The sequence below is a fragment of the Aquila chrysaetos genome, chromosome 5 (genome assembly GCF_900496995.4).
Source record: "Aquila chrysaetos chrysaetos chromosome 5, bAquChr1.4, whole genome shotgun sequence".
Taxonomy (NCBI): Eukaryota; Metazoa; Chordata; class Aves; order Accipitriformes; family Accipitridae; genus Aquila; species Aquila chrysaetos.
Window position 1 is genome coordinate 73,464,566 of NC_044008.1, and position 22,833 is coordinate 73,487,398.

At 51.9% G+C, this 22,833-nt stretch overlaps 1 protein-coding gene across 9 annotated transcripts; it reads right to left on the reverse strand.

The window, feature by feature from the left end:
* Positions 1–958: 958 nt before the first annotated feature.
* WIPI1 (WD repeat domain, phosphoinositide interacting 1) lies at positions 959–22,607 on the reverse strand. 9 transcript variants are annotated; one of them, XR_005932557.1, is made up of 16 exons: positions 22,472–22,607; positions 20,967–21,049; positions 19,193–19,362; positions 15,561–15,657; positions 11,685–11,782; positions 10,538–10,630; positions 10,139–10,209; positions 9,105–9,212; positions 8,540–8,704; positions 8,248–8,355; positions 6,893–7,014; positions 6,032–6,132; positions 3,791–4,192; positions 3,021–3,303; positions 2,101–2,521; positions 959–1,500 (listed from the first exon to the last, which is right to left on the reverse strand). XR_005932557.1 is itself a non-coding variant. In XM_030016197.1 (13 exons), exons 1-13 carry the CDS (start codon positions 22,540–22,542, stop codon positions 1,453–1,455), a joined length of 1,335 nt encoding a protein of 444 aa, XP_029872057.1. In that variant the 5' UTR covers positions 22,543–22,607; the 3' UTR covers positions 959–1,452. The 9 variants fall into 9 exon arrangements, 1 of the variants encoding a protein (XP_029872057.1); XR_005932556.1 differs by having other exon boundaries at positions 3,663–4,192; XR_005932555.1 differs by lacking the exon at positions 3,021–3,303 and having other exon boundaries at positions 3,663–4,192.
* Positions 22,608–22,833: the final 226 nt, after the last annotated feature.

Consider the following 22,833-nt stretch of genomic DNA (forward strand, 5'->3'; position numbering starts at 1 on the left):
GGGAGGGAATTCCCCTGGGAAATTCAATTGGCTTTCCTCTAAAATAGACCTTGCAGGAGCGGCTGGTGGGAGCACGAGGCAGGGGAGGACGGGGCCCACAGCCTCCGAGCAAACGTCCCTTCTGCTGCCGAGAAGTCCGTGACTCCAGATAGAAAATTCCCAGCCGGCGTGAAGTAAGCGCTCTGGGAAACAGGGCACCTGCCCCACCAGCCGCCAAGTGAGGTTTATTAACAGGGTTATGTTAAAGACCCAACTGTCTGTTGAGGAAAGAGGGTCCTGGACCTCTCCCCGACTGCTGCCCTCCTCGCGGACGGGACGCTCGGCTCGTCCTGCGGCTGCTTCGCACCGCCACGGCGGAGGTCGGGGATTGCGCTGAGACAAGGACTCAAGTCCCGGTGTTTGGAAAAGGCTTTTTTTGGGAAGCTGTGGGGGAGAGGTTTGCAGCGCAGAACTGGGCTAGCTCCCCATCAACTTTGGCTGGAAAGACCAGCGGTGTAACTGAATTTTTCTTAGGGAGGTCAGGGAGAGGTTCCCTGCCCGGAGGTCTCCCAGCAGATCAGGGCTCCAGGCAGATAAGCTGCTCCGGCCGGTCCCAGCGCGATGCCAGGGGCGCAGATGGGGTGAAACAGCTCTCAGGGCCATTTCTAGGCAGATGCAAAGGCCTGGGGAGCTGCAAAGGCAAAATCGAAGGTGCAACTGAAACTTAAGAAACCACCGGGATTTCTCAGCAGCTGAGCGAGGGTTTTCTGAAGCAATTTTGGACTCTGATTTACGCACCCAGATCTTTCTTCAGACAAGCTGTAAGTGGACTTGTGTGGACTTGGCCAGGTGGGTCGGGTCGTGTGGGAGCAGCCGTCCTCGCACCAGCACCCCAAACCCACTCTCCCCCTCATAAAACTTAATCAAGACTGACATCTTTAGGGCCCCACAAAGAACAGCAGGAGCATGGGCAGTGAGCTGCCAGGGACAGACCGTGACTTTATTCTGTCTTTAAACATAGCAAATGGCATCTTCTCTAATATCACTGCAAAAATACTTTGCCTGGGTAAAATAGTATGTATATACTGTACAAAGACATAAGTTTAATATATCTTCCTATAAGTACATTTATACACATAAACCAGCATAAATTAGAAAAGGGTAAAACAGGTATATAAAATTCTGGTTACATACAAATCTGATTAAATTAGCATTTACATTGTGGTTCTAACATATAGTTTGTTAAATATAGCGATGTGCATACAGTACATTGACACCCCACCCAGACACGGATTAAAACAAGGGGCTAGCGGGGCCAGGTATTCACTTAAACATACTGTAGGAAAAAGCAGTGGCCCACCTTGGATTTTTTTTTTTTCTCGTCTTGGGGACTCACAAATCTGTTCTTCGAAATTCCTGGCTTTTCCAAAGCACTTCCCAGCAGCTGTCCTAAGCGCGGATGTTTGCTTCTCATCATGACCTCTTCGCTTTGCCCGGCTGACCTCCACGGCACAAGATTATCTACCAAAATCAAAACAGAACGGCCTTACTTTTCCCAGCAACAGGGTGTGTTTCAAGTTGGTTTTACGCACATGGGAGGAGAAGGGGGAGGGATGTCCTGCAGTGTTTTACTTTCCATTCAAAGGCAGATTTGTGAGCAGTTTATTTATCTACTCTCCCCCTCCCCAAATTTACAGTCTTGGGAACAGGAACCATCTGGCTTGGTGGTAAGTGTGTCTTGCCTCTAGCTGGCATTGGGCTGAGCACAACCACGCTTGCAGGAGTTCAATTACTGGGGGTGAAGTCCGTTTGCCTGGCTAAGTCCTCCTAAAAAGTTCAGCTCCTGGCATGGTGGGAGGGGAAGGGTGCGTGCCGTGCATCACCGTGTCCCTCTGGGCTCTCCAGATGGAGCCCGGAGTTAAACACCTGCATGTTAGACTGGTTTAGGTGAGGAGAAGCCTAGCCTAAGTATCAGAAAAACCTTTGAGTGAAAGAATAAAGCAGGCGCATAGAAGAATAGGCAGCAGCGAGGACCCCGAACCACTTCACATCAGCTGCTCGTGCCACGGGACGAGGCTGGAGACTCTGGGGTAAGAAAGATGTGCCTCTGCGGACACTAACCGTGAGCCAAGGCACAGCTCTCCCCTTTATCAGTTCCAGCCTTGCTAGACGTGACCTGCGTCTCCCAGCATTTCGGATGCGATTCCCACAGCCCCAGCTGCAGGAGGGTCTGTGCCAGCTCCTCCTCCTGGGAGCCGTCTCTCCATGGGCTTCAGAACCATCGCTTGCCCAGTTTTGAAGCACAAAACATTGGCCCTGGATTGCATGTTTCCCAAGGGACCTCAGATAATGTACTGATAAGCTGGGCTTAATCCTGCAAGCCCCAGCTGCCCAAAATGCCTGTCTGAGCTACCGGGGCAGGAGCTGCTGTGTGGAAGAAGAGGCCAGTCAGGTTCTGCCAAACTTGCTCATCCCCCGTGAAACATGATTATTAGTAGCGCTTCAGTGCAAAATCTATGGCCTTTCCTCTGCTAACAGCCAGCTGTTAAAAAAAAAAAAAAAAAATCACTTAAAAATCATTAGTGTCGCATATCCACGCAACAGAACGAGTGAAACACCATCCGGCAGACAGTGAGGAGGAACTTGGGCAAATACCGGTCCCACGGAGCCGAAGATTCATCTGCAACCTGGTTGCTTGTATTAAGATCCGTGGTTTGGAGCAGCGGGGATGTGTGCGGACCCCATGCACACATTTCTCCCCCCTGCAGGCAGCAGCGCTGCCAGGGTGGGGATGTCGTGCCGTCGAGGGCGGCCGTGGTGCACGGGCTGCTGGAGCTCCTGCTCCTGCTCGTCCTTCCAGGGAGCAGGCAGGAGTGGGAGCTGCAGCGAGGAGGAGTTTTCGTTCTGCCCTATGCACCCCGTAACCAACGCTGCAGGCAGGAGCCACAGGCAGCAGCATCCTTTCGCAGCACAGGCAGGCTGCCCCGACAGTTTTGGAGGTAGCCGAAAATTGATGTGGAAGGATGTTTTTTAAAGACTACCTGTGTATCGGTGAGGGGAAGCTGTCTTTGAAGAGCTGACTGCTGTATGCAATCTAGCCTGACTTAATGAAATGGCTCTCCCGATAAAGTCTTCACATCAACTCTGGTCCCGAAGATGACAAGCTTCAGCGTGCAGCCAAACGCAGGACGGATCACGTATGCCTGCAAAAGCATCGAGCAATCTCCTGGAAGAAATCACCTTTCCTACCGAATCCCAGAAGTTTTAAGAAGATCCCCTCGTTGCATTCCTCAGGTCCACACAGGCCATCTTGCTTGCTGAATCCTGTAAGATTTCTTTTGTCAAACCTCACAGCACTACCCCAAAACTGTTCTGACCATGCCTTGGGTGGGGAGAGCCACTACGGTGGCTCCCGAAAGCGGAGCTGGCCAAGCAGTGCCCTGCCTGACCCGAAGCACACACCAACAGCTCCCAACACTGCTGGATACCTCACCGACACCGATAAACCCACAGAAAAGCGGCAGCTGCTCAGGCAGGTAACCAGAAAACAGCCGTAATCGCCGCAATCATTTACAGCCAGAGCTGGGTTTGCTCTTCCCATCCCACAAAGCCTTCTGACCATGCAGAGCAAGGGCGACGCAGCCTCCTCCCAGCGCCTCTCCAGCACGGCACCACCTCCTCACCTGAGGCTTTAGCCCGCTGTCCATCTCAATAACACCCGCGTCCTTTCTGCGTAAGATCAACAGCAGACCTGAAAGCACTTAATCCACCCCATCAATGCAAGCAAGAGACGTAACTGAACTTGTTTAACCTCTTGCCGCAGGATCCTTCAGCAGTCCTGGCAAAATCAGTAGCAACATCCACATTCGCTCTTGTTGAGGCCATTTTTTATGAGCCCTCCTTGGGCTTCTCTTCTCTTCTCTGATCTGTCCCTCCTTCTGTTTAATGAACAGGCAGTTTTCGACAGTCAGCAACAGATTTTATGTTAGACTGAAGCTGCTTTTCCTCACTCTTAACAGCTGAGCCTCTGAAGTCTTGCTTGAGGTCAGGGGAAGGCAAGATGTTTCAAAATGGAGAGGAACTGCTGGGTCTAAGCACTGCTGTTTCTCCAAAAGTATGTCTAAGTTCAAAGCCATACTCGTGGCGTGGGCTGTGGGTGAATATTCCATTTTGTCACAAGTTTTGAGGTTTTTAAAGGTCTTTTTGTTGCACACTGGAAAACAAACAAAACCCTTCCCATGTTTCCGCAAAGCAGAATGCTGTCAAAACATTTTTGTTGGATAAGGTCAGGTTTTCTCTCCCTCCTTCTCCGCACAGAAGTGACCGATGCCTGAAACCCCCCTTGAATGCGTCACTCAGACTGAACATCTCAGTGCTGAGAAAACAGCGAAGTTCAGTGAAATTCAGAGCATCAAAACATCCCGACCAACTCTCTGTACGCACTAACGCAGCAGGAGCCAGCGCCGCACTAGCTGGTAGACCAGATGCAAAACACATTACTGTCAGCAACGGAGGGGCAAAACTGACGTCCTAGCTGCAGAGACTTTATCTGGAAGCTCCAATTGCTAAGCCACCTTATCAGGGAGTATTTTTGGAAAGCGCCTTCCCTCCCACACCACCTCCTCCCTAACGTTACACATGTAAGTTGCTCTGTCAGGTTAATTACAGCACAGGATTTTGACAGATCAAAGTTCATTTAATAAAGCGCCTGCTGTTGTACAGCAGGGGTTTGGGGCTGCTTTTATACGGCATAGTCCCAGCAGGAAGGCTTATTCAGGAGCAGCGTGATTCCTGCTTGCTGGCATTTGCTTGTCCCCAAACCACATGTTCAAGAGCAGGTTCATCAGAAGGAAGCAAAGGATTTCTCTCTGGCCCTGCTGCTCCTTCCAGGGGGCTGGGCCACCAGCTTCTCCGCGGCCACACGACTTTGACCAGAGGAGGGACATTTTAAATATCCTTCTTGGGTAACGGAGTCGGACAACTAGAAAACTCTTGTTCTCGGTTTGCAGCAGGTTATGTTACAGGTAACAAAAGAGAATTGGTCTAAGGTTTATGCAACTTGAGTTGGATTTAGGCAGTGTTGTTTCAAAGGGAGTCATGAGCTAGTCATCTTTTATCTAAATAACACTTTGCATCAGTTAATAGGAAAATGCCTCACAGAGGTCAGCCTCAGCATATGGAACAAATCCTGGGATCCCGATAAAAGTTTTTACTTCCTCCCTTTCAGGCAAAACTCCAACAGCAGGATATGTAAAAACTGAGTAAGGGATTCAAAACTCTGCCAAGTCTACAACTTGAAATCCATTACAATATTCTGCTGTATTAATGCATTACTATTACGAAGACACTGCTGATTACAACCAGATCATAGCACAGTACCAACATCTGTCCATTTAGGGGTTAGACACTTAACATAATAAATGCTTGTGTAATAGGAAGAGGAACAGGAGAGACACTGCCAGGCTTAAGTTAGATTTTAAAAAGCCAGCATCTTCTTCCAACAGTAACTGAGAAATTGCCACATAAAAATCATAAAATGGTTTAAAACTGTTATGCCTTTCATCTTTGTACATGGAAAAGGAGTTTTCTTTTCAATTAGCTTGGAAATGAAGAGACTGGTGAGGTTCAGGTATGTGCCAGTTGCATTCCATAAACTAATACAACTGACTATAAATGCAACAGGGAGTATTACATTTTTATTTCTATGTGATGGTATTGTTCAAGTTAAAGCTATTCCTGGTAATGCTAGAAATCTGCGCAAGGCACAAAGGTCAGATCTGGATCTGAACGTCATGCTGCATCTGCACTTCATTCAAATAGTTTGTTCAGATCCATCTCAAATTACTAGGTTTGATCCTCTTTGCCCCATCCCTAGCTGCCATTTAGTGGGGGTGTACTTTTCCTGGCACTGTCCCTATAACTTAATTAGTTATTTTAGGCTTCACAGTGAGCTGGGACAAGGTGGGGGCAACAGTATCTCTTCTGTAAGAAGTTAATACTTTCTTCTTAGCATGAGGGCTGAACTGCAGTTTTAGGGGTCCCGAATGCTCACAGGAGGAAACTCATTCTCGTCATCAAGACACACTGGTCCAGTTGCAAACTCATGCTCTGGGATAACCTCTCCTCGCAGGGCACCACCGTCCTCCGAATAACCTGTCCAAGTAAAAATACAAAATGTTACGGATGAATGGATAGAAGGAGGCTGGAAACAAACAGCGGAGGCACTATGTTATCACCTTTTTAGCAAAGAGCTGCTTTCTCTGGCTTTTTGGCAGAGCTCTGGGGGACTGTGGAAGAGAAAGGTACCTCTGTTGACACTACAGATTAGGGAATGGACTACATGGCTAGCCCCTGTGGCAGAAGCTTTCCTCTTCCCACCATGAATGTAAGCACCAATTTCAGAATAAGATCTACATCTGTATGCAGACCTTAAGACTCTGGAATATAATGTGATAGTCACCCCAGCCTTCTCCTGCAACAATTTAGTGCTAGCTTCATTAGGGTGAGGTGTAACAGGTTTAGGAGAATCTGTAGTGATCTTGCTACAAAAATAGTGAGATCTGACTTCTACACCCACGGTTTCAACTCCTGGAAACCAGCCTGGCAGCAGCTGCTGTCTGACAAACCGTGAAGCTCGGATGTGGTTACTGCTCTGCCGGTGGAGCTGTTTGTGGTACAGCTCTGCACAAGGAGGAGAAGCGCTTGGCAAGGGGTCCCGGGAAAGAGAGCAGAAAATGCCTGGCCTGTTTTTGGGGCAGGGGATGAACCAGGTGAGCTCAAGAGAGTCCTGCTGCCCCAGCCTGCATTGCACAAGTGGTGTTTCTGTTTGAACCCTTGGAAGTTGGGAGACTTTCCACTTTGCCCCAGGTGGCTTTCTTGTTTCTGCCTGAGGAAGGGCAGACAGGATACTTACCCGGCATGGTCGAAGTTGAAGGCACTGTACTTTGTCTGGCTACAGTTGCTGCATAAGATTGAGGTAATGGAGGCCGAAGATCGTTTTCTGTGTTCTCCTCCATCTTTCCTGAGCCAAGCAGACTAATTGTACAGGAGCAAGAGAGGGGAGAAGAGTTAGTTCGGATCCCAACTGTTCCTCCCCCCAGCACCGGCTAAGACAAGCATATGCATCTACGTCTCCTTGGAGCATCACTGCATCTAGGCACTGCCTGCAGCCCTAACAGCGCTGCAGAGGGGGAGAGTATTGTGCTGTGCAAGTAAAGCAGGGGGGGAAGCAGCAGATAGGGAAAGCACTACTTCGGCTAGAGGACAATGCTGGCACGAGAATAGAAGAGAACAGATTGACCACAAAAGCTTTAGGTTACAAAGGCAAACAGTGTTTCTAATCACAGAGGGGGCTCCGAAGGGCTTCCAACAGGAGCGGACTAGATGGGAAAAGCAGCGCTGGCTAGTTTAGGACGGAGTTTGAGCAGAGATATAGTATGATGTAACGTTAACTCATGACCCAAGGGCCCTTTTCAGTCCTCTGATGCTGAGAGGAACCCACATACAAAGCTGGCCCGCCAGCTCCGGACGGCTGCTTCGGGACGGGAGCAGGCGGGCGTCAGCGGTGTCTGAAGGCAGTGGGGCGGCCGGAGCACGCTGGACAGCGCAGCTTTGAAGTACCGTTGTTTTGTGGCTTTTCAAAAAACTGCTGGCATTTTCCTGGCTGTCAGCCACCTCCCAGCTTAGAGCACATGTTACATCGCACCCCACCCCAAAGGCTTCACATCTGGAGCCAAGTAGCCCAGATGTGTGTGGGGGGGTTACGTGCTTAATCAAACTTGCGTACAAACTGAACAGCAGCACGGAAGGCTCTGCTGTGGCACTGCCTGCCTGCCGGCGTGCATCTGTGCAGGTTTTTGTTTACGGAAGCTCCCAGCGTCGCTCCACACCATCCCATTCCCACAGTCAGCTCTCCAGCACCCACTCACGCCTGGAGAAGGTGCTCTGCTCTCCTGCCACCGCGGTGGTCAGCGCTCTGCTGCTGGAGGCATCTTCAAAGGCACAGCCTGCCCACCTCTGCTGTCTAAGCTGAGATGTCCCACAACTGCCTAGGGATCTGAGATGTCTCTGGTTTCTCCTGCAAGAAGCCCCACATCCCTGCCTGCTGACGTGGTTCCCACCCACATCTGTTGGATCAAGCAGCTAAAATCACAAAGTCAGTTCTAACGTTCTTGCTCCTACAGCTCCATTTTGCGCTTTCAGGTGCAATTTCCCTCAATTTTTTAAAAGATAAGCCTCTGTGTCAGATGTCTCTGGAGGTATAGTTACCTGTGTTTCTTAATTAAGACACACTCCCCTCCATCTTGTGGGTCCAGGTTATAGATATAGAGATGTCCATCTGACGTAGTCACCAACAGTCGAGGCAGCTTCTGAATCCTAAAAAGAAAAGCATCATGAGTCCAAACACACCTGCGCTCGCACACAGATAAAGCACGCACCCATGCCACGTGCTCTGCAGGTGCGGGTCCAAGATAAGGGGCCACAGCGATGGTGTTCTGCAGAGATAGTTGGGTCTGCTCACAGACTGGCGTGGCAGAGGGGATGCAGACGTCATACATACGTGGAGAGGGCACAGATGTTCCTTTGTCCAGAGATGTTCAGGCGGACAGTGGCAAAGGCTCGATCCTGGTTCATCATGCCTGATACCTGAGCAGGGAGGTAGTTGGTAGCAGCCTGGAACATCTTTCCCATGTAACCGCTCCAGGTTGGAGGCTCTTCTGGCCGGCTGAGGGGGTCACAAAGCAGCATCAGTGGCGCTACCGCAATCAGCGTGACAAAACAGACCAGGAACAGACAAAACGATCCTGATCTCAGATACGCGAAGGCTTTCTTTGGAGCACCTGTACACATTGTGCACCAGCCTAGCTGGATACGTGGGAAGGAGGTACGGGACAGCGGCAGCTAATAAACCCAGAGCAGGCCTGGAGAGGGTGACAGCAGGGATGCAGCCTGTAGCTTTTCCAAGGAATGAGTCCCTTAGGACACAAAGCCGAAGAGACAGTTTGCAGCTGGTATTGCTCATGGAGAGCACATGGTAAGGAAATGGAGGCCAGCAGTGTAAAGGCAAACCTTTGAAGCAGAGACACCCTTGGGGCAGGCAGGTTAACCCAGGCTAACCCCCTCACCTGTCAGTGAGATGCTCCAGTTTAAAGATGTGCACAGTCTCCGTGTTGCTGGAAGCACAGAGGAACTGGGAATCCATGCTGAACACTAGAGAGCTGATGTTCACATACCTAGGGCCAAGCAAAGACAGGACTGGTCACTTCATGGCATACCGTTCCAGGGGAACTGCTCAGTTTTGCTCACAGAGAAGAGGACGGGGAGGAAGGAGACCCATACACGGTAAGGAGCATCTGCCTGGCTGCCGCCGAGCCTGTGGGCTGACTGACTAGCATTTCCCTAATCCCTCTGCTCAGCAGAGCTGGGGGTAGCCTCGAGCTAGTGACTAACAGCCAGAGAGGTGGAAATTTCCTTGCTCACAGAGCTGTCTGTGGAGTGAACATCTGCATCGCCCTTGCTACGGCAGCTAAAGCTTCTGGTACTGCAAAAGCCAGGGAGGCTATCCAAAGCGCTGGATAGTGGGATCCATACAGCATCTCCTCCAGCACAGGTTCAGCAGGGCCAGGGTGTCTTGGTCACAGCAGTTTTTGTACTTGCAGAAGTGGGTGTAAAATCACAGGCAGGTCAGGGATGGGGAAGAGGGAAAAGTCAGGAATGGATCTACTAAAATATTGGAGGGAGCCTGCAGAAGGGCAGCAACAGCCCATTCCCGCCATTGAGACTTGGGCTCTGCACAAATGACTTAGTAGCTTCCAAGCACCTCCTTTGAGAGGGCAAGAGTTGGGCTGATAAATTTGGGGACTTCATTATTTCAAGTAAGAAACAAGAAAGGACAGAGTAAATGGACTGAATCTACCTCTGTTCTCTGCAATCGCCCTGTTCTGTGACACACTGAATTGAATCACTAAACTTGCCGGAGGCAGCTGGGCGCAGCGTGGCTGTCTGGCACAATGACATTTCTATTTGATACGTTCACTCTTGTTTTCTTTCTGCAAAAGATGCCAAAGCCACCAGGATCTGACGTTGCCCTGTCCCTCTGTTTACATTTTTGCTCCGGGAGCCCTCTGTGTACTTGTCACCGACAGAAGAATGAACTGACCTTTTCATCCCGCGCCGGAATTCATAGAGCTTTTGCCCCCCAGGAATGGAAAATACACGAATGACTGTGCCCTGCAAAAAATGCAAATGGAAAGATCACGCAGGAGCAGGGCAAAGAGCGTAAGCCCTTTCTCTGACACACCCAGGAAACTCAGGATGTGCAAAGGCCCCTCCTGTTTGCCAGCCGGAGTCAATCTGAACCCGATACACTGGCCTCTTCCAAGTCAGAGTCCTTTTAGTGCCCCTCCTCTGTTAGCCGCGTTTAAGAACGGGCAGCTCAGAGGTCCTGATCTCCGTGCTCCAGGCAGCCGATGCACCAGAGCTGGCTGGGACCCCCCCTGCCAGCCCCAGGCAGAGAGCACAGGCAGCAGGGAGGGTGCTCGCAGCAGCGCTCACTCACTTTTTCGGAAGCACTTGCCAGCTTCGAGCCGGTGGAGTTGAAGGCAAGAGCAGCCAGAGGCCCGTCATGGGCAGGAATCGTGCAAGCTGTTTTCTGTAGGGCAGAAGGTAATGTGAGTGCAAAGAGACATGCTGCTCCTTGGACTGTTTAAGGGCAGGGCGTTCCCTGCCTCGCACCCTATCCAGGCCTGTCGATACGGATTCACGGGATCGTATCGCACTTAATGGTATCCCTTCAACGTCCTCAGAATTTCTTATCTCTGCCCTGCCTTGAGCTCACTCCCCACCTACTACGGCCACTGTGATTACAGAAACCTCATTGCAGGGGCAGAGGTCCTCAGCTCCCCACACCTCCAGGCTGCGGGATCGCAACTGTGCCCTCTCCGAAGCCCGGCATTTCTTTCTGCAGAGACAGAGCTGGCCTCCCTGCAATTCGCTCGGCTGTACAGCAAATCCTGCTGCAGCGACACCACCCTGATGCCTGCGGGGAGCCCAGGCCCTCGCTAGTACCTCTCACAGCAGCAGCGCGTTTTCCCCTTGTGCTCTGCTCCTCCCCTGCTGCAGATCTTCAGCTCCCGCTGCACGTACAGAGCGACAGCCTTATGTAATCCAAAGCCCTGGCATAAACAGCAGATAATCATGACCCCGCTTCCAGCCAGGGACAGATTTCCTGAGGGGGCTTTGGACACCTCGCCCTCTCCGTGACTTCGGGTCCGGCATCTCTTCCAGCCCGCGGCGTGGCAAAGGAGATGCTCCAGGTCCTGCGCTGTGCCTGGAGCAGCTCCAACCCTCCCTAAGCCACCCTGGGCACATCATTCCCATGGGATACGCTGCTGAAGCTCCTATAGGAACCCCCTATAGGAACCCCTGTGTCAGCCTGGCAGCGGCCCTCGGGCTGCGGGGTCATGGGTCACATTTCCCTTAATATCCCGTACTGGGAGATAGATGTCCTGATCTCAAAGAGGCTGTCTGCTTCGCACGGCATCCAAGCGAGGGGGATGGGGAATGTGCCTCCCCGGGCAATTCCCTTGCAGCCTAGCTCAGTGGAGTGTATTTATTCATCCTTCCCAAAGGCCCTGTTGGCTCTGCTGTGGTTCTGTTTGTTTTTAGTGCCTGCCGGTATCCAAACGGGCAAGCTTCACACTTACCAAAGTATTTCCGTCGTAAAGCGCGATCTCTCCGTTGGTCGCGCTGCCGGGATAAGCCAAGTAGGAGTTGGCGTGGTTGATCGAGAGAGCGCACAGACCTGGCAAGGCGAGAAGGACGCAGCTGAGGTTGTTTGTTGGTGGGAGGACGGAAAGCAGAAACGCGGCCATGGACACCGCAGGGGGTTCAGGCTCTGTCTCATTTTGGGGCAGTGTCCTGCACCAGGGCACAGGCCGGCGGTGCACGGGCAATGCCTCGGCCGTGGGGACACCTGCTGGCATGGGACAGTACGGCTCCCTTCTCCCTGCCACCGTCCTCCCCAAACCCCGCTCAGAAGGAGCCCACGTCCTGCTTTTGGGCACGCTCTTGGCTTCTCCCCCTTAATCGTCTCCTTTGAGAAGGCAAGAATAGGTGCGTGAAACACAGCAAGGGACATCTTGGTCTCAGAGCTAACAGGACTCACGTCCAGGCACATCTGGGCACCTCCAGATGTGCGCAGGGTGTAGGTGCTGGGTCAGAAGCTCAGATGAGCAGTGCAGCGCAGATACAGCCCCAGCGTGAAGCCTGGCACGTGAAGACTGGCATGGCAAGGCAGCGGCTGTGGGGCTGGGCAGTGTCGTTTCCTTTTTTCTCGGAATGGAAAAGGGAAGCAGAGAAAGACAAAGCAAATGCCACAGTTGCGCAGAGAGTTTCCAGCTGACAAGGCACTTGAACCTAGCTAAATTTTAACCACAGAAAGATTTGTCCCCATAATAGCCATCTGTTTCTACGCCAACATGAGTATAAAGGTTCCCGAACACCCCTTTCAAAGTGAGCAGGAGTTACAGGATGAGACAGGGATGGATGGATGTGTGTGTGGGTACGTCCATCCGCCTGTCCCCCAGCTGACCTTGGAAAAGAGCATCTCTTCCTGCCTCTCATTTCTGCCGCTGGCTGAGGACCCATCCCGGTGAATCCTGTCACATACAGAAACGGGTCTCACTTGCTTCCTGCGCCACGTCTGCGTGCTCACAGTCCTCCCAAATCCAACTCAAGGCTTCGGCATGACCTAAGCTTCCTGGCCCCCGCCGGGGGGTCCCACCTAGTCCCACGTGTGGAGGAAGCCGTGGGGTTAAAGGCTGCCAGGGATGCCGCCGTACTCCCCAAACAGGACACCCGCACGCGTGCACGTACACGCACAGACGCACGCACACATGCCGTGCAACCCGTTGTGTCAGGACACGGCCCTGGCCCAGGCCCAGCAAGCGGGGAAGGATCGGCTGAAGCTCTCGTTTTAGGTCATTGTTTATAACTAAACAAAGAGACCGCAGCGGAGCCAGGAGCTGCAGGATCAGCCAGGGGCCCTAGGGATCCACTCCCTATCAATCACAGGCATTTACATCATGCCAGGGACAGCGCGCACCGGGGAGAAGAGGCACAGCAGCAGCGAAGTGCAGGCAATTAAAAGGCACCCAAAGAGGGAGGGATAGGAGGAAGGCAAAGATAGCCCAGAGACTTTGCTCGTGATGAGCATCCTGTCTTTTCAGGATGGTCTTCCCCTGGCCCAGGCAGCACGGGGGCATCAGCGCAGCCCTTTCTCTAAGAGGAGGATCTAGAGAACGCTCAAGCTAAACAAAGCAAGCTCTGAGCGGCTGGTGTGAGTCACCCGCTCCCTCTGCTCCGCGCCTGGCTGGGAGAGGCAGACGGGAAGCCAGGCCAGGGGAAAACACAGATGCAAGTGTACTGGGCTGACCTCAGGGACGCACAAAGAACAAGGATCACAAGGGACGCGGGCAGCCTTTGAAGATGCTCCTCTGCTCTCGGCAGCCCCACAGCCCTGACGAGGCTCGGTGCATGCAGTGGCAGGCTCGGGAGGGAGGAGGCAGGCTGGTGCTGCTCAGGATGGCAGCTCTGGGAATGCCACATCGCAGGAGGCTTCCTCGAGCTGCATGGAAAAAAGCTACTGCGTCCAAGAAGCCTGGCCTTGCCCCCAAGCCAGCAGGTCCAGGCACATCTGGGGTTTGTGAGGAGCCATGTGAGGTGGTTTCCAAAGCTGCAGTCATCCCTGAGATGTGCCCTCGTGGCACGCATGTCACCACGAGCACCGCGACCTCCTCGGTGCAAATCCTGCCCCTGACATGAGCCACATGAAAAACAACGTGCCTGAGCACACATGAAAAACAACAGGCTCGCCCACCATGGGCATTTTCCTCTCCTGCGTGGAGGAGGCTGGACCGGGAGCCGCGTCCCAGGCAGGAACGGCCAGGGATCTCATTGCCACCGGCCGTTGGTGGTGCAGCAAATCCCGGTCCTCACTGTCGTGGTGTTACTGTGCCCAGGGCGCACGCTTTGGGTGGGTGGCACAGTTGCTGTGTGCTCCTACACCGCTCCGGCACAGATCCCTGCTCCAAAAAGGGTTGTGTAAAGAGCGGTGAGGCTGGACTGCTTCGACCTCCTGGACATGCTGCCCTCGGGGTCAGGCTTGGGACCAAAGCAGATGGTCCAGGGAGAAAGGCAACACGCGTGGCACAGCGCTTGTCACTCAGCTCATTTCAATGACAGCTGCTACAGTAAAAGGGTTTTAAAAAATTAAGCCCGTATGAAGTCCTGTGATCCGCAGCAGCCTAGTCCTGGCTCGGCGAGCGCTGATTGCTGTTGATCTCAAACCATGACCTGATCGTTCGGCCCCACTGCAGAACAGCTTCAGGCCTGGGTACCCCTGCCCTTCCTGCTGCTGCTGGGCTTTCTCGGGAAGGTTTTAAACTTTAATTATATTTGCAGTATTTAGTATGTTTAATCCACATGGAGAGGCCATCTGTTGAGACCTGAAGTAGGTCAGGGGAGCCGCCAGAAGAGCGTCCCTTGAAAGCCCAGAAGCCAGGCGTGAGCACATCAGCAACTTCCCGATCAACCACCCGTGAAACGATGCTGCAGCCTGCGACCGACCGGGATATCACAGCAACGCACACGGCAGCGCTGCCGCGGGCACTCAGCCAAGTTTCCCTCTCCGCGGCTAAAAATAGCTCCTCTCCCATGAGCAGGAAAGCCGGATTCACCCTACGCTACACAGAGAGGATCTGTTCTGCAGCCACCTGCCCTGCCCCTTGGGTTTGTAGCATATATGGAATAGTATCAGATGGCAGCCCGGGCTCCTGGGAGCTCCCTGGCAGGGAATTAGTGCTGTGCCTGGCTGCGTTTTCTGCCCTGGGTGATCTTCATAGTGCTAATCACTTTGGGAGCTGACCCCAAGCCCGTAAGTAATCACAGGAGCTTTCTACCTTAGCAGAGCAGTGCATTTCCATGGCCAAAAGAGAACCTGGGTTAACCGCAGGACTGCAGGGAGCGCAGAGCCCTGCAGCATGGCATGACGCTGCAGAGCTGACTCATGCCAGCAGCGCGGGGAAGCGGGGCTCCGGACCCGGAGAACGAAAACACCGCGGGACTCTCTGACGCAGGGCACGGTGAAGGAAGGGCAGGGAGCCCCAGAGGGAGAATTGCAAGTTGTCCTGTATGCGGAGGGAAACTTGCGGTCCTGGCTTGCCTTACAGCTTTCCGCTTGTGAAAGAGAATAAAGGCACACTGCAGGAAGCTGTGAGCTGCACAGACATCTCGTGTGAGGACAGGAAGGGACCGAACCTGGGAGGTGAAGTCAAACCACGCTGACCGTTTCTGCTCTCCTTTGACACATTTGCTCAGGACAGAGCTGGGTTTTGCTCAGGACAGAGCAGGGTTTCTGCTCTCCTAAGCCTGACTGACTACCTCCATTCATTTCTGGCTCCCCAATGCTGAATTAGGATTCACAAGCCACAGGCTGGTTTAAATTCTAACACAAGTGTTGTGGCTCTACAAAGCTCCTGCAGAGCTAATCTCTCCCTTTCACACAGTTTTTCCGTGCTTACCTGTTGTATTTGGAGGCGTATCCAGAATAGTCTTCAAAAGCTTCATGTCCTTAATGTTATGGATGTAAATTGACTCCTCTAGGCAAACAACCAGCCTCTGCAAGGACACAAGGGACATGCACAGAACCTCACCAGCATGGGCACGGTGCCTCTGCCTGCTGCTCCCACAGTTCACATACCCAAATCTTCACTGTTAGAAAAACTCAACAAGAATTCCTCACGCACTGAAATGTAACAGAAAGATCATCTCTTCTGCTTCTCCATCCCCTCTCACTGGACAACCTTTGATTTTGTATGACTCTGCTTTTGAGAGCTGCCTGCATCTGGTCTTGCTTTAGAAAGCAGCTAAAACACCATGACTTGTTCTCTGCTACTTTAAGAGCTGATACAGACCCCAGGAACAGGAAGACACATCAGGATTATATGCTACCATGGGCCTTGATTACCATCTATTCCTATCCCAACTTTTCTTTGCAGTTCTGTTGATAGCAAATTACTTTTTGATCATAAAGACCTGGCAGCAGAAAGGCTGCCAATCCTGCTTGTCAGTATGCCAACAGATGGGACTACGTGCCCCTTGCCCTAACTTTTTCCTGATTTGGGAGCGAACATTTAGGTGATGGGCCTCCCACTGCTGCTAAACCTAATGCATCTGTTCAGCAAATTACTGTTTCTTTTCCCATTCTGCATCAGCAGGCAAGACTCTGCTTTATGTGCCCTGCAGAACCGTATAAAAACTGGGCTGGGAAACATTTGTTCAGGGACAGTCACATTTACACCATCTTGGCAGATGGGTAGGGTATTTCCAAGTTCCTGTGCTTGTACCTCTTCTACTGAACTTGTCAGGAACACCCACCCACCCAGCCAAGAGGCAGCTGCTAAGAGAGGAGCTGCCAAGCGATGGGGAGGAAAGGCAGAAAGGAAAAAAGGAAGCCTAATGCTGTAACCTTAGCACTGGGCCACCATCTCTGTGACCACTCAGCTTTGTGTCTCAGCTTGGTCCAGATCTCTGTGTGTTACCACGGAGGCATTTTGCATAGAGGCTTTTTTTGGGACCAGGCTTTGGATCTGGCTGAAGGGTTGTGCTTTCTCAGTCCAGTGAGTGCACAGCTCCACCTACGTTAGTGCCAAATGTCCAGAAGCACTGAAAACCTCCCAATAAAAACGTAAGGCCGGGCTCCGTGCAGGCTCCTGAAGTTGGAGAACCCAAATCCATGTACAGGAAGCCTCCACCTCTTTAGAAATGAGGCCACTTATTTAGTAACTAAATGTGGAGCTTAGTCAGTAACTTGAAACACCCACATTAGAAAATCTTTGCCTTGCTCCACCATTACTCTCGGATCAAACTCTTTCCCGCTTCTATTCCTGCTAACCACAGCATCTGGGGCTGTGTCAGAGCCATTTTGCATTTCCAGGAAGACTTTGCCTTTTCTACAGTAACAGCCATCAACTTGCTAGCAGAGACCGTCAGAGTAATATTTATACAGCTGATTTCGGCAAAGCCACCATGTGCTTTCCCAGAACTGCAAAACGCACTGCTATTGATGTACAGGTGAAGGGAGGTTTCCAGATGATGGCAAAGCAGCAGCCAGAGCTGCAGCAAAAGATGCTGGCAGCGACAGGGACAAAATCCAGGAAAGTGATGGGCGTGGGAGGTGAACAGGCGAAGGAGGCCTGGACAAGCTCACCACAAGTTGGAGAGGGCTGGTTCTCTGCCTCCTGCCCTCCATGCAGCTAACGTCAGTGTAAACCCTGCTGAGACGAGGAACGGGTTTTATCCTCGCTGTGCACAGAGATGGAGCCTCAGACAAGGTGCCTGGTGCTGTGATTGCTACACAGGGTTCAAGGCACTGCGTCTTGTACAAAATGTTACTGCTCACCAGTGTTTTTCTTTAGTACTTCAGTTTGACACAAGTCAGGTTAGATAACTGAGTTGTATGTTGAGGACTTAAACGTGCTGGGTACGGACACAGCCAGAAAAACGTATCAAACCCCTCCAAAGAGCTCAGCAGGGTTTCGGCAGTGAATGAAAACCCAGGGAGGTTACAGGAGAGCTTCTCTTCGGTCCCACAGCACAGCCTTTTTTCCCCACTTTGAGACAAATCACGATCTACCTTAACATGCTTAAGAGTTATGATGGAGCTTGGAACAAAGAATTCCCATGGATCAACAACAACCGAGGGACTTGCTTGTTTGCACAATGAGGACTTTTTCACAGAGATCAAATCAAAACATGCGCCATTTGTTTTGAGACCTCTTCCTGTTTTATTTGCCACTATTTTCCTGTGTTAATGCCTTGTATGGGATTTGGCCTTCTATGGACTTTTAATGAAGTATAGCTTTCATACAGAAGCCCAGGCAAGGGGTCCAAATGTCACAGCCCATGCGGAACCTGAGTGCCACCAGTTTAAATCTTGAACATAGACTGAAACAGTGATTTCTCTTCTATCTACCCAAGCATCTGTAGCATCTTCAAATCTCTCCAGATGTATCTCTGTTACGGCTAGAGGATGAGCTCTGCCCAGGATTTGAACCCAAGCTCATAAAGCAGCCAAGGAACACGGATGCAAGGCTGGGCCTATGCATCATCTTCAGGCAATCTGCAGAGCAGCACACAGGGAAAAGCCTGAACTTATTTTATTCTCACACTAATCTCCTAGAGCTGCTAAGCAGAACCTCCCAGTTTATTTTTATACATATACATCTATCTGCAATTCGAAGGAAGTCCTTATTTTGCCAGCTCCATTGTAAGTTTAAGTGAAAAAAATCAATTTAGGAAAGATTTAATTGTAGTACAGGAACTTCTGGTCAAACACAGCTTTACTGGAAACTCAACCCAGAGTTTCCTTATGGGAGAGCCTTACTGCAGGACTCACTGTTGCTAACTGAGGAGAGCCTGATTATATACAATTACACAGACTGCTTATTTCTTCATTGTAAAATGTCCTCTGCTTCTTATGGCATATACTTTGAAAATAATTATGGACAAAAAGAAAAGATGACTTAAAATCCTCCAAAAGGGCTCAGGGCTGCATGAAGCTACGTTAGTTCAGAGAGTAACACTCTCAAAGCCTTCTTCTAGAGTGGCCTGAATATTTTCTATACCTTTAAAAATAAAACAAGGCTGCTAGCAGTACTTGAGAAGCAGCCTTTCGCCTTATCCACGGAGTTCAAGTTACTCCTGGGTTTTGTTACCAACTTTGAAGGTCTCATTTGCAACCAAGATGGCAGAGGTGGGCCTGAAGTCAGGATGTAGAATCCAAGGGAGGGAGGAAGATGAAAAGGTGGGTTTTTGGCAGAGCTGCATGCTGAATAGGCAAGAAGGCAGCCCACAAAAAGCCTTTGTGTAACTGCTACGAAAACAAGGACTTAGCTTCATTTTACTGAAGCAAATAGTTGCGGCAGATGATATCCACAGCCATCCTGCTCCTCTGTTGGAAGTCACCAAGGCTGAAGTGGAGCTGGTAGGAGAGGACAGGTACCTATCCCTCTAGTCCCACTTCACAGCCTCCATGCAAACCTACCCAGGCTGCCGCTGCTCTGCTAGGCAGCGAGGTCCCAGCTGGAAAGTCAACACCAGCAAAGAGCCAGAGTGGGACAACTCTGGCTAACCCCTTTCCCCAGCCTCTTACCTGACGATTCAGCCGGATGGACAGTATGTTACTGGAATAGCTATAGTTGCAGATCTCTGTCCCTTTCTTGAAGTGGTAGACATTCATTTGCTGTGGCTTGGCATGACTGACCACAACCACAAGGCTGCTGGAGAACAGACGCTCCACAATGTAAACATCTGGGATTTCATCTGGGCACAGAAGGAAAGCAAGACAAGAGTCTTTAGCTTGGCTTATGGTTGGTTTGATTGCAGCAACAAGTAAGACTCAACTCAAGAGGGAATCGGGTTGGAACGCTCAATGCTAAGGTGTTCCAACATCTGCTTTTGTTAAAAATTTCTCATACCTGGCACAAAGCATTTAGGTCAGAGCAGGAAGGGGTTAATGAACCTTCCCATGAAGGCAGAATTTAAGCCAGCCCCCTTTGACAGTGCTGTTGTGCCTCTCCTGGGCAGGGCCCTCCAGCTGAAGCTAATCCTTGGGAAGGGGATATAAAAAGGAGGAGCTCACCAAACTTGGTCAGGGATTTTCCTGGAGGGAGTGAACAGGCTAGGGCTTGCTGAGGTAAGGAACAAGCTGTGTGTAACTTGCTGTTTATTCTGCATGGTGTCTGATTTCTCCCAGCCTCTTTAGGGAAGGCTGACATGTTTAAGCTCTCTCTGTCACTGGGGTTGTGGTCTCTAGAGAGCTCTAGCATGGCTGTGGTGACCAGTGGTGTGGTATGTCTTGCAGAGACCAGGTTTGGGATGACTCCTGTTGTGTTGAGGAGGCACCATTACAATGGTCCTGGTGGACCTGTACCTAAACCATCAGGGGCCATGACTTCTAGTGTAGGTAGCCCTGAATGGTGCTCAGTGCTGAGGCTGTGCTGTGTTGGAGGTAAAAGGACTGATCCACAGCCATGATGGGGGTCTGCTCATGTCTCAACCCATCACCTTGAGTGTGTCACCAGCAGGGATCTCCTTCCCTTTGGCCTGACTCTGGGGGGCAATCCAAACCCCTAAATACTTTTTAATATAAGTCTAGGGCTCGCTGCTGTATAGCAGCTCTGTTACCTTGTGAGACAAAGAGGAAAGGAGCCTGGACTTTGCTCCAGATGATGCAGCTATGGCTGGTTGCTGAGGCTCCTTCTGTAGCCACTGGATAGAGAGTAGCATATTCCAGCTGTGAGGTGTCTCTTTAGTGCATCTCAGCTGAAACACTTCTGGCCATGGCCTGAATCAGACTAGAGTACATGCTCCATGAGGCCTGACTTGTTTCAGGCTGTTAAGTGCATTGCATGCTGATCTGAGTGCAGCTAATAGCTGAAAGCCTGCTGTGAATGACCTTCTCGCATGGGAAACCTGTTAAAAACATCTTGCTTGTAAATACCACTTTGGACTAAAAGCCTGCATGTTATCCAGCATCTGTGCTGGGAGTCTGCGATCTCCTGTCCATGCATCTGAAACATGCTAGTGGTAAACTACCTCTGAATACTGGTTTGCAGGACAAACTGCTGCTGTCAGTCTGACAGCAGTGAAAAAGAAGCCAGACTCTAAGCTTGTGGGAGTCCTTCAACTTTGTTAAAGTACTGCTGACTGTTCAGAAGCTTCTCCAAGGCTGTAGCTCACTCTAAAGGCTGCTGTGCACAGGGCAATAACCAGACCCATTCCTTTCCTGATACGGGTACAGCAGAAACAGATGCCATCTCTGCAACAGCAGCGAGGAGAATCACCCCCTCAAGGGAGACCGAAGTGCAGTGATACAGGTAAAGTCTGTTGGCCAATATTCCACTGCTGTGAAACAGGAGACTTACTGCTTTCATGGACCTGGTCCAGTTGCTCCACAGAACTTAAGGAGAAAAGCCTGTATCCAGTTGTAGTTCCAATTGCCAGGGAGCTGCAAAGACAAGACAAAAACCTGCTAGTTCAGATCTGAAGGCCTCCAGGTGATAACAAGAGTCCCTGCAGGTAGGGGAAAAGGGTAGTTCCTGGTACAGTGATCTGTGAAGGCACAACTTCAGTTTCCACTCTCAACCTAAAGCATATAAAGTAACTAACCCAAGAATCTGGCTTTCCATCTGAGGCTATTGCAGCCTACAGAAGGCAAGTATCCTTGTGAGATGGCAAACTATCATCTATTCCTATGGTCCTGCGGCTGCTGGAGGAATAAACAGGCATATCTCTACCTGGGAGGCTGCAGAGGGGACCTTTGGGACATAAAAGGGGGCTGTTTCTGAAGGAGCTGACACACTGAGGGCTGTGGAAGCTTTGCTCTCACTGCTAATGGCAGTGGGCACAGGCATGCAGCGCAAGGCGCAGTCATGCCAAGCACTGGCTCTGCTCAGTTCCAGATATAGTAAGCAGCAACATCTAGGTCTTAAATCACCAGCCAGCCCAGAATACCAATGCACAGTGTTTGTGCTGGCGGCGGTGGCCAGCAGGTTCACGTCAGCAGCACATTGCCACCCATCAAAGCACTCTTTGTTTAAAGCAGTGCTGTAAACGTAATGATGTCTCCAGGTGTGGGACTGGTATCTGTGATTCTTATCTTGTACCCCATAATCTGGGCTGATCTTGGCTACGACTGCCAGACACCGTGTGTGTGGCTCCCTGCTTCGGGATGTTTGTCGTCCCCCTTGGAAATGGTTCTTAAATGATGGGCTTTGAAGCAGGTAAACCACAGGTTAGCAACGGTGTAAGGGCGAGAAGCTCCAAGGAAACCATTTGTTGTCTTGAGGCGGTGGTGGGGCTGTACTTTGGCACAGGCTGCTCACCAAAAGCCTGGCCGGAGCCCTGGGCAACTTTGCCACCTCCAAGGTGGCCGCAGCGCAGGTCAGCAGACAAAGCCCTCGGAGAAAATCGCTTCTCTGACCATCCAAAAAAATACTTCCCAAACTGGGAAGGGGGGGGGGGGGTAAATAAACCAGTGATTCCTCTGGGTTCGCTGACTCCCAGAGACCGAACCTGGGGGCACTGGAGGATGTCTAGTAAGACCCAGGTGCCCCCAAAGAGGGGGGGGACAAGGCCTTGTAGGCCCGGGTGGGGGGTGTCCCGTGGGGGGGCCAGCCCCGTTTGGGCCGTGGGGAGAAGAGCCTCGGCCAGGGCCCCACGGACCCGGACACGGGTGGAGGAGCGGAGGGGGGGGGGTGAGGGTAATCCCACGGGGGTCGTCCCTGTGAGGGCAGCCCAGCTCCGAGCTGTCGTGCCCCGGGGGGGGGGGGCTGTGGAACCAGCCCCTCCCTAGGCCGTAGAGACGGGACCGGCCCCGCCCGGCCGCCGCCGTCGCCGCCGCGCCCCCCCGCCCCCCCGCCCCGCTTACGTGCAGTCCTGGTTGTAGGAGAAGCAGCTGAGCGCCGCGGACCCCCCCGGGGCCTCGGCCGCGGCCTCCATGGAGCGGGCGCGGCGGCTCGGCCCGCTCCGGCCGCCTCCCCCGCGGCGGCCCCGGCCCGCTCCGCGGCCCTTGGCGGCGGTCAGGGGCGGTGCCGCCTCTCATTGGTCGGCGCCTGACCGGAGGGGCCGTTCCACCCGCGGATGGACTGGAGGATAGGCCTATCCGAGAGGGGAAGGCGGGACGGTCCCGCCTCCGGGTTTAGCGGAGCCGGCTGCTATTGGCTGGCGGTGGGGAACAGCTGTGCGTGGCCACGTGGTGATGTTGTGGTTGCATCAGACGAGCCCGGGCGG